Source organism: Mesocricetus auratus, unplaced genomic scaffold (assembly GCF_017639785.1).
Source record: "Mesocricetus auratus isolate SY011 unplaced genomic scaffold, BCM_Maur_2.0 Super-Scaffold_100007, whole genome shotgun sequence".
NCBI lineage: Eukaryota > Metazoa > Chordata > Mammalia > Rodentia > Cricetidae > Mesocricetus > Mesocricetus auratus.
The window spans coordinates 57,961,341-57,976,395 of NW_024429191.1; the positions used below are offsets into that span (position 1 = coordinate 57,961,341).

At 38.0% G+C, this 15,055-nt stretch overlaps 2 protein-coding genes across 11 annotated transcripts in view; one reads left to right on the forward strand and one right to left on the reverse strand.

Annotated features, from left to right (window-relative positions):
• The window catches only part of Nf1 (neurofibromin 1), a 232,041-nt gene that overhangs the window by 149,600 nt on the left and 67,386 nt on the right, over nt 1-15,055 (forward strand). The window lies entirely within an intron of this gene.
• Omg (oligodendrocyte myelin glycoprotein) lies at nt 4,443-7,665 on the reverse strand. The gene is made up of 2 exons (XM_005076988.4): nt 7,475-7,665; nt 4,443-6,532 (listed from the first exon to the last, which is right to left on the reverse strand). Exons 1-2 carry the CDS (start codon nt 7,475-7,477, stop codon nt 5,165-5,167), a joined length of 1,371 nt encoding a protein of 456 aa, XP_005077045.1. The 5' UTR covers nt 7,478-7,665; the 3' UTR covers nt 4,443-5,164.

Here is a 15,055-nt window from a genome sequence, read left to right on the forward strand (position 1 = left end):
ATACACCTAACCTTCTGTCTTACTATGATTGATACTCAGATATGTCTGCCATTTCTTCTGGGTTTGGAAGTGAGGTTTTTATCTGTTTATTTTTCCAAGTCACCCAAGTATGTTTAAAAATAGGACTATTTTTAAAAAGATTTGCATTGACATGCTTGTCATAAACGCTTAATTCTTACATTATACTGTCAGTAACTGCAATTTTATGGTAACCAGTCAAGATGTGTTTCTTGTATGTAGCCTTTGATATGTTCAAGATACCAGTTAAATTAGGTTGAGTGAATGAATAAATTGGGATACCTGAGCTTATTACCTCACATTAATGTTTTCTATATTCATCCATTTGATCCTACAAATTCTATCTGGATGGTATTTCTTTGTCATTATAGTTTTTTCCCCTGTAATTTTCTAATTATTTTTATCACATATGAAGAAATCATTTATGTCTCCATATTTATTTTGTTGTTAAAGTTGTTTCTCAAAGTGTTCACAAGGTATGTTTTCAATAAGCAATTATTTCATCTGTTAAGACTAAGAATTTAGTTTCTTATTTTCTTAGTTATCTGTTTATGTGTTTTTGTTCTAGAGTATACCAAATGATGGGATTTTTTGTTTGTTTGTTTTTTGAGACAGGGTTTCTTTGTATAGCTTTGGAGCCTATCCTGGCACTCTTTCTGTAGGCCAGGCTGGCCTCAAACTCACAGAGATCCGCCTGCCTCTGCCTCCCAAATGCTGGGATTAAAGGCGTGCGCCACCACCGCCCGGCTAATGATGGGATTTTTAAAGTTGAAATATATTGAGTTTTTCTTCCCTTTCCTCTCTTTATTATTTAAAAAATATTTTAGATTTTTTTTTTGTATGGCTGATTTGCCTGCAGGTATGTACGTGTATCACATGTCTAGTCAGAAGAGGTTATCAATCAGATCCCCTGGAACTGTAATTATGAATGGTTATTAGCAACTGGGTTGATTCTAGAATCCAAACCTAGCCCCTCTGTAAGAGCAACAAATGCTCTTAACTTCTGGGCCATTTTCCCAGCACCGTGTGTGTGTGTGTGTGTGTGTGTGTGTGTGTATACACGTACGTACATGTGTGCCTCAGCACATGTGTGGATGTCAGAGGAAAACTGTATGAAATGACTTCTCTCCTTCCACCCTTGCATGGGTACCAGGATCCAAACCTAGGTCTTTAGTCTTGTACATTAAGCCTCTTTACCCAGTCTCCCAACTTGTTTTACAAGTTGGTTCATAGTGGACATCACTGACTCTTTGTTGTGCAACTGAGATTTGCAGTTGCTAATCCTCTTCAGAGGGCTTTCATGATACTGTAGTCTTGTGCTGGTTTTACCCAAGTGCGTGTCTGTACAGCATAGTTAATGTCAAGTAAATCTTTTTTTTTTGCTCCACTTAAAAATGAAACCAAACAAACAAAAACATTGTTTTTCACCAACATGATGTAAGTTGGTGGTTTAATATTTGTGGTTATCATTCCTTAACTAGTTCTTAATGTTTGCTTGCTCATTCATTCATTCACATCTATTTATACATGGCCCTGTCTGTCCTGGAACTCACTATGTAGACCATGCTGGCCTCGAACTCACTGGGATCCATCTGCCTCTGCCTTCCAAGTGCTTTGATTAAAGGCATGTGCTATCACACCTGTCTTTTAACTTTTTTGTAACACATAACTTCTAAAGTGTAATCTTTTTTTTTTTTTTTTCCCGAGACAGGGTTTCTCTGTGGCTTTGGAGGCTGTCCTGGAACTCGCTTGGTAGTCCAGGCTGGTCTCAAACTCACAGAGATCCGCCTGCCTCTGCCTCCCAAGTGCTGGGATTAAAGGCATACGCCACCAACGCCTGGTTTCTAAAGTGTAATCTTATGAATGATTTTAGGTGACTTGTCTCTGACTGTTTTTGCTATCCTTTAAAGGAATTTGCTATTGAGTCATAACATCATTATAGGAGATTATTTAATAACACATGAATGGCTAAGACACTGTAAAAGCTTTATGTGGATGATGTCATTTAATTCTCAAGAAAAAAAAGACAACACTATTCTTTTAACCCATTTCATAAATGAGGGGAATGAGTTAGAACAGTCAAGTATTTTGTTGGTTGTATTGCTAAGTGGCAGAAGTAAGTTATTTACAAAATAGAACAAGCCAGGCAGTGGTGGCATACATTTTTAATTCCCAGCACTTGGAGGCAGAGGCGGGTGGATCTCTGTGAGTTCAAGGCCAGCTTGTTGTACAAACCTACACAGCGAAAGCCTGTCTAGAAAACAACAACTACAAGAAATACAACAAAGCCCTAGAGATGTATGTATATATGTGCATAGAATAGATACTCTTCAACTTGGGACAGACTTACATCTCAATAAAAATCTTTGTAAGTTGATGATACCCTAAATTGAAATTGTGTTTAATATACTTACTTTATATGTGATTAGAAACCTTAAATTACTTTATAATTGGCCAAGTCATTTAACAACAAAAAAAATGTGGTAAGTTATCATACATACTGACATATACCTATACATGTTTTTACACATAAGCTTTAGGAAAAGATACTCAGAAGTAACCCGTTTTAAAATATTTGGGGGGTAATAATACAGTAGTATTGAGAAATTAGCCCTTTTTGGGCCCTCTTTGATTAATAATACAAATATAATTTCCTTAGAGGGGAAGTATAATCAAATTACTTTAAGGCTAGATAATATCTTCCTAAGACATCGTCAGTGTAGTTGACAGATGTTGTACCTGTAAATTTACCAAGTTTTTCCTCTGCATTTTGCAGACATGTCAGTCAGGATGATATAATTCATGGGTGCTGCTAATGTTATAATCCATTATTATACTTTCTTGTAATCCTCCCCCTAGGAGCTCTAATATGTTAAACGTTTGGCATCCACAATGTAAAAGTTAGCTCTAAAGAATCTGGTCTTATGAAACTCAGTGTGTTTATTAAAAAAAAACTCAAATCACAAATATTGCAGAGTAGGCACTATCTAAGCAGTTAGCCTCTGTCAGGGATAGTGAAGATACTAGATCATTTTGGAAGGGAGAATGGACACAATACCCATTTGAAAGGTAATACATTTTAAAATCATTTTTAAGGGGCTTTCTTCATGGTGAGATTACTTAATATAGTGAGACAAGTTTATAGAGACAGAAAAATAGTCAGAAGCTACTGTAGAGTCTATTTAAGGAGGGATTTTTATTGAAATATACCTGTAATTTTCTATAAGCTTAATCCTTCTTTTGAAAAAAAAAACAATAAGAAAGTTTTAGAGCAGGCATGGTGGTGCTTGCTTTTAATCCCAGCACATGGAGGCAGAGGCAGGTGGATTTCTGGGAATTGGGAGGCCAGCCTGGTCTCCATAAGGAGTTTCAAGCTGGCTAGTTCTACACATAGTGAGACCTCGTCTCAACACAACGACAATGCCAAAAGGTGTGGAGAAGAATTCAGTTGCTGTCGTTACTTTCCTTTCTGAATGGAAATGTTCTTGAGTGGCTGGGGAGATGGCTAATGGGTAAGAATCCTTACTCTTCAGTAAAGCACAAGGATTTTAGTTGGAGTCTCCAGCAACCATTAAAAAACAATCAGGCATGACTGCATGTGCCTGTGACCCCTAGCATTTCCATTGGGGTGTGAATAGACAAATCCCTGCAGCTCACTGGCCACCTAGCCAGTGAGAAACCATGTGTCAAACCAGTAAAGCAAAGAGAGTGGAGGATGAGGAAATTAAAGGAAATTAACTGATGCATCCAATCTCACATGCATACAACCCGCATATACAAACAGGGCTGGCCGAAGGCAGTTGTGATCTCAATCCAGGAAAGAAGACTATCTGAATTTTAATTTTTTTAGGAAAAAGCATAGCAAGTTAGAAATGCTTGAAGTTAGATTTCTTCATTCTATCTCACAGAGTGAGTGCCTCCTTTGTATCTTGCCCGATTTAGATGTTATTTTACATTGAATTTAGCCTATATTGAGACTTCTTTTGTTGATTCTCAGCTGTTTCTTATGTTAGTTACTAATTCATATGAAAAAATTAAGATAAGTACTGTCATCTTTTGTCCAGAATTCTCAATATTTTATTCTAGTTGGAGTCTAGTACAGTTGATGTAGAGTATCAAATCTGTCCCCTACCCAGTCATGTCATTAGTTCACTTTACTAGATAATTAACTAGTTGTGACACCAAAGGAATCCCACTCATACCATCCTCCCTCCATCCCACAGTCTCCCTCAGAATGACTCAAAATGTTAGATTCCCTGGTTTGAGCCACAAACTAATCTTACTTTAAATTTGGTAGATCAGATTATAATTTCTGATTTTATAAAAGATGAATTTCTCCTATAGTAGTAAGATTTAACTGTGAATATTTAATTTTGATTAATTAATGGTCTGTTAAATATGCATGAAAACTCTTTAACAAGTCCTTAAACTGAAACTTTTTATTCTCTTGTTTTTAATACTTTTCTTACATGCAAAACAAAGTTAAATTTTCCTTGTTAAAAATGCAAAGAAAAAAAATGCAACACCGAGTGTCTGCTAGCCTTTTGAAGAGCATTTGTCCTTTATATAATCTGTAAAGTATCCAAGAGTTCTTCAGAAGCAGGACATTGTTTAGATTTAAAACAGTTCTGGCTTGGTATAAAATAATGTGAGTAGCCATTTACAGAGTAGCAGCCTTGGTTTTACTTTAATGGCAAAATCCTTGAGTGCCCCACATTTCATTCATCTTAAAGGGCCTTATCAGGATTCCCTAGAAGAGAAATTGTTAGTTCATCTCAATTCTACTAAGTAGATTATTATGATAATGTCTAGAAAGTCAAGCAACACAGCTATGAGCATAGACCTTTTATTTTTTTCCCAGACATTGACAGTGTAAACATACATAAAATACATATTAAAGTTTAGATGCTTTTGTATTTTGTGCAATAAGTTAAAGCCTTAAAAAGGAAACATTTCATTAAAAAAAAGTCATTAGTTTTACTTAAGACAGTAAAATAGCAGCAAGTACCAAGACATTGTGCACTTCTTTTGATTAAGACAAGTTACTTCATTTACATCAAAGTCAGAAATATGAGACTGGCTTTCTTGAATACTTAATATAGCTTGAATCACTGGTTAGATAGGGGCGTATTTTCCCAACTATACATCAGGGAGGAAGGCTTTCCTTAGTTTCAGAAACTGCAGACCCTCCACTAGCCAGAATGACCATAGCATTGAGCATAAAGAGAAGTGAAGCATTTACTTTCCAAGCACTAGCCGCAGAAGGTAGTTGAGTCTTTACATTTGCAGTTGTTTCTTCCCTCCGTAAGTTGAGGGTTGTGCTTTGTTGAGGCATTTCAGAGAAGTTACTTGGCATGCCACTAGTGATACTTAGGGTCATGGGTGTTGGGGATGATTTTGTTGCACTAGTGAGACTTGTGTTTGAAATCATTCCATCGTGGAGGTGAATAGTTAGAGTTGCAGCTGCTGCTTCATGTGAATTGGTCATTTCTGTGGATGTGTCTTTTGGATAGGGCACCAAAGCCTTATCAGTGCTAGTTAAAGTGGTATCTCTGCTTAGTGTGACACCAAATGTTTCCTTTCCTGGATATTGTTTGGGTATTTTGGTCACTTTGGGTTGAGTTACCATACTGAGAGAGTTAATGGTGTCTACTGTCTGCATCCCACTGATAGTAAATAAGCTTGAGGTAAATCCAGGAGGTGTGGGGTACATGCTCTGTTCCTTCAGAGAAGATACTTGGTCAGAACAAGGAGTCCCTATCACATGGGCTTTTGTTTCCATCATCCACTTCAATAAATAAGTAATGTTTTGTTTATGGTTACACGACCACCTGTTATTATGAAGCGTTATCTCTTGCAACTGCAAGAGTTGGTCAAAAGATTGATCTGGAATGAATGTGAATTTATTGTTGTGCAGGTAAAGATGTGTGAGATTTGTCAGGTTTATTAATGTCCCTGGAAGGATTTGTGTCAGTGAGTTGTTAGACAGGTCCACAATATGTAGTTTGGAAGGCATGTTGGTTGGAACTGTCCAAAGTTTGTTACTGCTGAGGTTGAGAACCTCAAGACTTCTTAGGGTATTTTTAATGAGAACAACTTTTTCCAGCATATTCTTAGAAACATCCAGGTATTTAAGGTTCCACTGATAAGCAGTATCAGATTTGTCAAGAAGTTTAATATTGTTGTTAGCAGCAGACATGTTCCAGAGAGACCGAGGTAACTGAGCAGGCAGACTTTCAAGCCTGTTGTTTGAAATATCCAGGGTCCTCAGATTGGTATATTGGGTTAACTGGTTATGCAGATCAGTAAAGTGGTTATAAGACAAATTTAAATGTATAATGTTCTCTTGCAGTCCCGGTGGTAATGTAGTCAAGTTTCTGCCTGAACAGTCCACATGCCTGTGCCTCTCTGTGCATATACATTGGAGAGGACAAATGCATAAAATGCCAGGCGTGAGAAACAGAAGGATGAACAGGCAGGAAGACATTTTCAGTATCTGATATTCCATCAAAGCCTGAAAACAAACAGATACATCCTTCTTTTAATATGCAAATACACTTTCAGCATCTGCATGGGTCAGTTAGCATTCGGCAAAATTTTCAATAACCCTCTTTGTTGTTGAGTCCTTTTATAATTGTTCCAGTGATTAAACTAACAAAGCTGCCCTTCATTTATAGTCCAAATGCCTAATCCTTCAATTGGGGCTATGTGGTAGTTGGGGGTGAGGGAAATTGAGGGAGAGAAAGACCGAGAAAAAAAAGAGACAGAGGCGCAGAGAGAGAGAGAGAGAGAGAGAGAGAGAGAGAGAGAGAGAGAGAGAGAGAGAGAGAGAGAGGAGAAGAGATGAGATGCTCTCTTTCATTTTCTTCCTTATTTTTACCCCTTACCATATTTGTTCTGATTTATCTTCTCAAAGCCTTAATAGGACCGAATGACATTGTCTACAAATGAGGAGCTTTATAGTCTTACTTAGGCTGTTAGGCTGTTACTATTTTTGATAATGTTTTCTTATTCAGAAAAAATGGCTGTCGTGTCTGTTTTTCTTAAATCTCTGCAGTATTGTAAGACACAATACATGTGTAGTTTGAGATGTTAAAAGTTACATTAAAACAGTTTTTTTTTTAGTCCATCTTTTCATAGATAGCTACCTCCTGGTAAAACATTTTTAATGAACTCGGAAAAATCATGACTGATAGCATACCTTTAAACCTCACATTTGTAAAGTGATTTTTCCCCCCGTGTATTTCAGTAGTAATTCTAAAGGAAAAGCAATATATATGTATTTACAAAATGAGTGGACATTAAAAAGAAAACCTCAACTATTACTGCAGCAAATTTTGGTGCATGCACTTGTTATTGAATATATTCAATCCTAACATTGGCTTAAAAATTTTTTTAAATGAACACAAGGAAAAAATCCAAAGCCAGTCTTTTACCAATTTAAATAGCTGCTTACCATAATGTCGTCTTCAGCATCAGCATCTCATTTTCTCCGGGAAACTTGAGGCTTAAAGGTCGCCTTGTTTGGGGAGTCGGAAGGGTTTCTGTCTGTGGCTGTGCCTGCTCAGCTGCATTGTGTTGCTGTGAGCTGAAGCTCTGCAACCACCTGATCAGTACCACATAGGAGGACTGCAGAGCTGTCGTTGGTGCTGACTCAAATTATTGCAGGAGGTGCATACGCAACAAAACGGACCTTTTCTTTTTTTTTAATTTACAGATCTGAGCTGGATGGAATAGCCCATGCAAATTAGGGCTGGCCTTTACTTCTTTCTATGTATGTCTTTGAGCTTGGGTTGCACATTTAACATTTCCTTGCTGTAATTCTTGTTAAAGGTTCTACATTCATTTTCGGTGTGGAAATGCTGAAAATGGACTTAATCTTCCTTATGAATTGATTTCTAGGATACTAATTGATCTATTTTTAATCCGTACACGTTTATGTTCTTTTCAAAAATGGTTCAGTTGCCGTGTAAACTTTTTATATGTCATGATAAAATCTTGATTTTTATGTTTTCCTCCATCATGGTTATTATTATATTTAATTAGCTTTTCATGTTTATTAACCACTTGCATATCTTATCTTTTAGGAGAAGCACAGGAATTACTGTGCTTATTTTATTTTTGCCTTCCTGATAAAAATGATCATTTGACTAATACTAGGCATAGGCCAGCTACACTGTCCCCAGTCTTCATGCCCTCCCAACCGTTACTTGGTTCTGGTGATCAAATCCAAGATAAGCTACATGTAAAATGAGGGTACTGGACTTTAAAACAAACAAACAAAAAACAAAACAGGGTCTTACTGTGTAGCCCTGGCTGGCCTGAAACTCAAAGAGATCTGCCTGATTCTGCCTCTCGGTGCTGGGATTAAAGATGTGTATTACCCATACCTGGTAGATACTAGATTTTTTTTTCCTCTGCAATACTTGACTTTTAGTTATCAGTTCAAGTGGTAAGATAATTGTTCATATTTTATATATTTGAGTTAGATGGAGGCTTGCTTTTATTTTTCTCCATGAAACTTACTTTGGATAGTATAGAGGATTGCTTTCTTCGAAGATATTGTTGATGCTGTACAAAAGACCATTAATTTGATTTATTTTATGACTACAGTATCAAAGCTGGAAAGACAGTACATACCTGTAATCCCAGGTGTGCACTCAGGAGGTGGAGGCAGGAAGACAGGAATTCAAGGCCAGCCTAGAGTAGATGAGATATACAATATAAAATAAAATTAATATTTTCTAGTTATTTACTTAGTGTTTCATGTTTATATTTTATCTTTCCCAAAAAGTTAATAGGTTTAAAAATATATGCAGTAGTGTTTATAAAAGATGAAATCATAATTAATAGTTTTTAAAAATTAGATTTATGGTATCTTAGGTAGAGTGATTATATTAATAATCAAGTAAACCTCAAAATCTAATTTACAAAATGACCATTTTACTTTAGGAAAGAAAATAAATAAAATTATGATATCTATTTTTTCAAATTGTCATCATTTTAAAACCAGCAATTATTAGCATATTACAAGTTCAGAAAGTGCATAGATACTAAGTAGTTTGTGTACCCTCCCTACATTTTATGAGCTATCATTTTATTTGTATCTATAAAGGAAGTGACTTTATTGAAATCTACAACTTATCTTCTTAGAGCTGTCTTCTAGGAGGTACCTTTAGATAAAACTAGTTTGTTCCTCGAAAAGAATCTGCATCTTTAGAGATCTGTATTGATTCAGTGTCTTATTGCCACTTTACTTTAGTATTCGTTTGGACTTTGGAGTCAGAATCTACTCATCATTCAGACCCTTAAAAATAATGTTTGGAATCCTGCATTCAGCAATATGTTTAGGATCATTTTGCCAAACCCTAAAATCTCTCTTAGGAAGACTCATTAAGTCATTATAGGAGTGGAATTACCTGTTCGAATTACACTGACCAGTACTTTCATTTGAAAGAAAATGTTCTATTATTAATTAACGGTTCAAAATTAATTTAAGCTTAGTCTGTATTAATGACTTTGATGGAACTGTGACAAAATACCTGACAGGCAGCTTAGGGAGGAAGGATTTGTTCAGCTCATATTATCACTTACTTGTGGCAGAGAAGACCTGGGGACTGGAGTGGCCCAGTCAGTGCCACAGGATCAGGTCATACCCAGTGGCAGATAGGGAGCAGAACACAGATCAGAAGCAGGAGAAACAGAGCCCAGCTGTAACCCTCAAAGTTACAAGACCCTTGGAACATGGGGTTAGCTGCTGGTCTTCAGGCCACCAGCAGCCAGCTTTGAGGGTTACAGCAGTAGTTCAAATGTCGAGGCTCATTAGGATTGGATTCTGCTATACAAAAAATGATGTTTTTCATTTCAAATTTACTTCATATTAAAGATGATTTCTCAGAAAGAAAGAGGGATGGTCATTTCAATGTTAAATGCAGCAATCTTATACTGTGAAGGATTCTCAGAAATTTGATAGTATATTATTCTTGTTTGTTTGTTTGTTTGTTTTGAGACAGGGTCTCTCTATTATGTCGCTCTGGCTGTCCTGGAACCCAGTCTTGTAGACTAAGCTGACCTTGAAATCAGAGATTCACCTCCTTCTGCCTCCTGAGTGCTGGGACTAAAGGGGCATGCCACAATACCTGGCAAGAGGAATAATTTCTAGCGGGGGCGTGGGGGTGTCGTCTTCTTTCTTCTTCTTCCTCTTCTTCTTCTTCCTCTTCCTCTTCTTTTGGTTTTTGTTTTTTTGAGACAGGCTTTCTCTGTGTAGTTTTTGAGGCCTATCCTGGAACTTGCTCTGTAGATCCAGGCTGGCCTTAAACTCACAGAGATCCACCTGTCTCTGCCTTCCCAGTGCTGGGGTTAAAAGGCATGTCCCACCACTGCTGTACAAGAATAATTTTTAAAAAAACAAATACGTGTGAAAACTTATCTTAGATGTTATACAGAAGTTTAGTTACACTTTAGATAAGTTCATCAACATCACAGATTATATATATTTAGACAGCTGGTTTAGATTAAGAATTAAGTTAAGGCCGGGCGTTGGTGGCGCACGCCTTTAATCCCAGCACTTGGGAGGCAGAGGCAGGTGGATCTCTGTGAAAGATACAGCAAGCAACCTGTCAGGTAGTAGCCATCCCATTGCAGTCAACAGCTCCAGTGTTCCTTTATTCTTAAATTGGTAACATTGATTGTTCCCAATAATTGTGAGCCAAAGTTCTATCATTTGATGCCGCTTCTGCATCCCATTTATTTTTTTTAGATTTATTTATTTTATGTGTATGAATGTTTTACTTGCACATATTTGCATCACGTGTGTGTCTGTTTTTTGTTGTTGTTGTTGATTTGGTTTTTGTTTTCTCCAGACAGGGTTCCTTTGTGTAGACCTGGCTGTCTTGGAACTTGCTCTGTAAACCAGGCTGACCTTGAAGATCCCTGACCTCTGCCTCTTGAAAGCTGGGATTAAAGACATGCACCACCACCACCGGGCTTGCAACAAATGTTTTAAACCATTGAGCCATCTCTCCACCCTGCAGCATTCCTTTTCTAAAATGCTTGAGACCAGAAGTATTTCCAAGCTTAGCATTTTTAATATATTTATACACATACGTATACATACATGCCTATTGAGCTTCCTTTGGGTAAAGAACTGAGCTCCCAACAATTTTTGAGCACTCAGAGGATTTAAAATTTTTTGATTAGGATTTTATAGTCTGTAATACAGTTAAGTTTCAACTGAATTTCCTGCTGACAGCAACAAATAAGAATATGGAATAAAACATTTTTAAAGCATAGAAAAACTGACAAAACAGAATCATATGAACATTCAACTAGATCCCTTTGTTCACCAATTACCTCCTCAACCTCCCTTCCTTCCTCCCTCCCCACCCACCCACTCTCTCTCCCAATCCCCCCCCCCATTAGTTTTTAGTTTTTTTTCAATTTTTCAAGACAGGGTTTCTCTGTGTGATAGTCCCAGCTGTACTGGAACTCACTTTATAGACCAGGTTGGCCTTGAACTCCTGCCTCTGTCTCCGGAATGCTGGGATTAAAGGTATGCGCCACCACTACCTGGTTGTCTTTTGATCTTTTAATGCTGAGTTATATTTTGGTTTTGATTTTTGAAAAATTTCATGAAACTGAGCATTTTTATTGCTTCTAGACTTTTAGTCTCAACTAGGAAGATGTTTTCTAGAGTTCAATTTATAAAGGAATTCAGCAACATTTTCTTGTATCATATCCACTTCATGCTTTCTATTTAGATCTTCCATCCACCTGGTGTTTATTCTAATGTAGTGTAAAATGTGAATCCAGTTTTCTTTTTTCAAATATATATCAAGAATAGTCCCACAACTTTTTCCTACTGACTTGATATTTGAGTTTATGTGTGAATATTCTGTTCTATTCATTGGTCTGTTCATACATAGCATTTTAATTATAAATTCCCAAGTATTTTGCTACTCTACTTTTTGAGCAAAATGAAGTATGATTTCTGACTGAGTCACTTGCTTTTCCTGGTTCTGATATTCTTAGCAGCTAAGAAAAGTGGTGGGGTGGGGTTGGGTACTAAATGGTCTTCCAGGCTGCTAATGCAGATCTGGTAAGGGCACCACTGGTATATAATCTGAAGTTCAGTAGTCTGCCTTGCCTTTGTGTGCGTGTGTGTGTGCGTGTGCATGCTACATGTGCTTTCATAACCTGGCGCACATTGTCAGGGTTGGCAGCAAGCACCTTTACTCTCTGAGTTGTCTCACCATCCCATACCTTGTTCTTGTCTCTTCAGCACCCTAATTTTGTAATCTTTTCTCTGAGGTTGATTAGGGTTGTTGTTCGTTTTTGTTTTATTTTGTTTTGTCTCTTCTCCCACCCCCTAGCATTTTCTTCTGTCTTGTATTTGTTTTATTAATTTCCATGTCTTCCTACTGATTAAGCAGGAGTTTTCACTGTTGGGCTGCTCAGTTGCTCCGTTTCCCCTAACCTTAGTAGAGAGAAATTGCATGCTGTAAAAGTCAGTTTTCCCCCTCCCACCCGTCCCCCAGAATTTCTTTAAATAAAAACAAAAATCTCAACTACCTCTACTATCTGCTATACTGATAATTGGAGAAAACCAAGAATAGCTCCTGATTTGTTTGTTTAAGATTTATTTATTTGGGGATGGAGATATGAATGAGTTGTAGAACTTGTTCTCACAGAGAACCCAGGTTCCGTCCCCAGCACCCACATGGTGCCTCACTGCATTCATTTCTCCAGTTCCAGGCATCCAGTGCCCTTTTCTGTCTCCACAGGGACCAGGTACAAGTGGTACAGGCATGCATGTCAGCAAAATACTCATAGAATAAAAATAAATAAATGTTATTAATTTCACTTTATACATATGAGTGTCTTACCTGGATATAGACCTTATACCACTGGTGTGCCTGGTGCCTGTAGAATCAGAAGAAGGGCACTGCATCTCTGGAACTGGAGTTGTGATCAGTTGTAGGCTGTCTTGTTGGTACTAGGAACTGGACCTGGGTAAGAGCATCAAGCGTTCTAAACTGCTGAGCCCTCTGTCCGGCTTCTCCATTAACTCCTGTTTTATCTAAGAGGTATTTCGTAATACTCATTTTTCAGGAGGTCAGTAAGGAAGGTGTTGAAAGGAACAAAACTTTGGAAAGAGCCTTTTGGGGCTCTTACATGTAAAACGAGAAGGGTTTTGATGGTCTGTGGCATTCCAACACGAACTGCTAGACCTCATTGCTCTAATAAAAATACTTAAAGAAGAACAAGAAATCCTCAAAACTCCTGTGTGTGTTGTGTAAATTAGCCTTAGAATGCTGTTTGAAGATACATGAAAGACATTTTAATGTGAATGATAGAAGAGAACCAGTGTGATAGGATGAAAAACCATAATGCTTGAAATAAGTAGCTCAATGGGTGTTTCTGCAGATAAAAGTGTTAATTGTCAGTAAGAGGTGGCTTGGAAGAAGTAAGTCAAGTATTGTGTGTAAACTAACAGTTAAGCCAGGTGTGAGGGTCACACTTTTAATCCCAGCATCTGGGAGGCAAAGGCAGGCGGATCTTTGTGAGTTTGAAAGCAGCCTTGTCTGTATAGTGAGTTCCGGGAAGGCCAGGGCTACATAAAGGGGCCTTCTCTCACGAAACAAAAACAGTAATAATTATTATCATAATAATTGCATTAAATAAGTAAAACTCCACTGCCCAAGAGGAGTTGTTTTTCTAGCAGATGGGCTTTTTAGTGTTTAAACACTGTTACAAATGAATACTATATTATATCCTGAAAAGTCCCAAATTTTGTGCTCTAAGTATCTCTTCTCTTGAATTTAAGGTAAGATTAGGAAGAGGATGTGCTTGTCAGGCAGATAGGACTTTTGTAGCCTTACTGATGTCTGCACAAAGTGGCCAATACCCACTTACCCCTTTACTTTGACAAGGGTTGTGCCCACACCTATCTGATATCTCATTCTCATCAATTGTCAGGTAATGGTTTAAGGTTGAACTTCTACATTTAAAAAGGGTGCTTGGGGCTATGGAGATGTCTCAACAGTCTAGAGAGCTTGCTGCTGTATCAGAGTTCCCAGCACCCGTGTTAGATGACAGCTCATAACTTCCTGTAACTTCAGTTCCAGCATGTCTGACATCCACAAATAACCCTCACACAGGCAGCTAGAGCACGCGTGTACACACACACACACACACACACACACACACACACACACACAGAAATTTTTCTTTTCTTTTTAGCATTTCTAAAAGGTAGTTTTAAAATAACTATAGCCAGGCAGTGGTAGCCCACACCTTTAATCCCAGCACGTGGGAGGCAGAGGCAGGTGAATAGCCTGAAATACAGGAGCTAGTTCCAGGACATTCTCCAAAGCCACAGAGAAATCCTGTCTCAAACCCCCCCCCAAAATCAAGAGTCAGATATGGGGGTAAGAGCCTCAAAGATCAGAGAAACGACTGAGCAACCACCAGGGACTTCCTACCTCTTCCATCCTTCAAAAAGGCTGAGATCCTCCCTAAGCCCCACCATACTACTTCCTCTATCTTCCAAAACCTCTATGGTTAATTTTGGTCAGCTAGTGGCCAGCTCTGCCATCTGATTCAAACAAACTTTATTGTCAGAATGCAATCAAAATACCACGCAACAGGTGCTTGCTGTCAGGCCAGATGGTCTGAGCTCTGAATTCTACCCTTGATGGAAGGAGAGAATCCACTTCCGCAAGTTATCTTCTCTTGCCTCCTTGCACCTTCACTCCCCACTCTCCAGCACACAAAACAAGTACAAAGAGTGGCTCAGTGGTTAAGAGCACTTACTGCTCTTGCAGAAGACTCGGATTCAGTTCTCAGCACCCACATGACAGTTCACAAACTTCAGTAACTATCCAGTTCCCAGGGAGCCAGTGCCCAGTGTCGTCTTCTGGCCTCCTCAAGCACCAGCCATATATATGGTGTGTATGTATGTATATATGTAGACAAAACACTCATACACATAAAATTTTAATTATAAAAAAAGAAATGTGTGCATTTTACGGTGGGT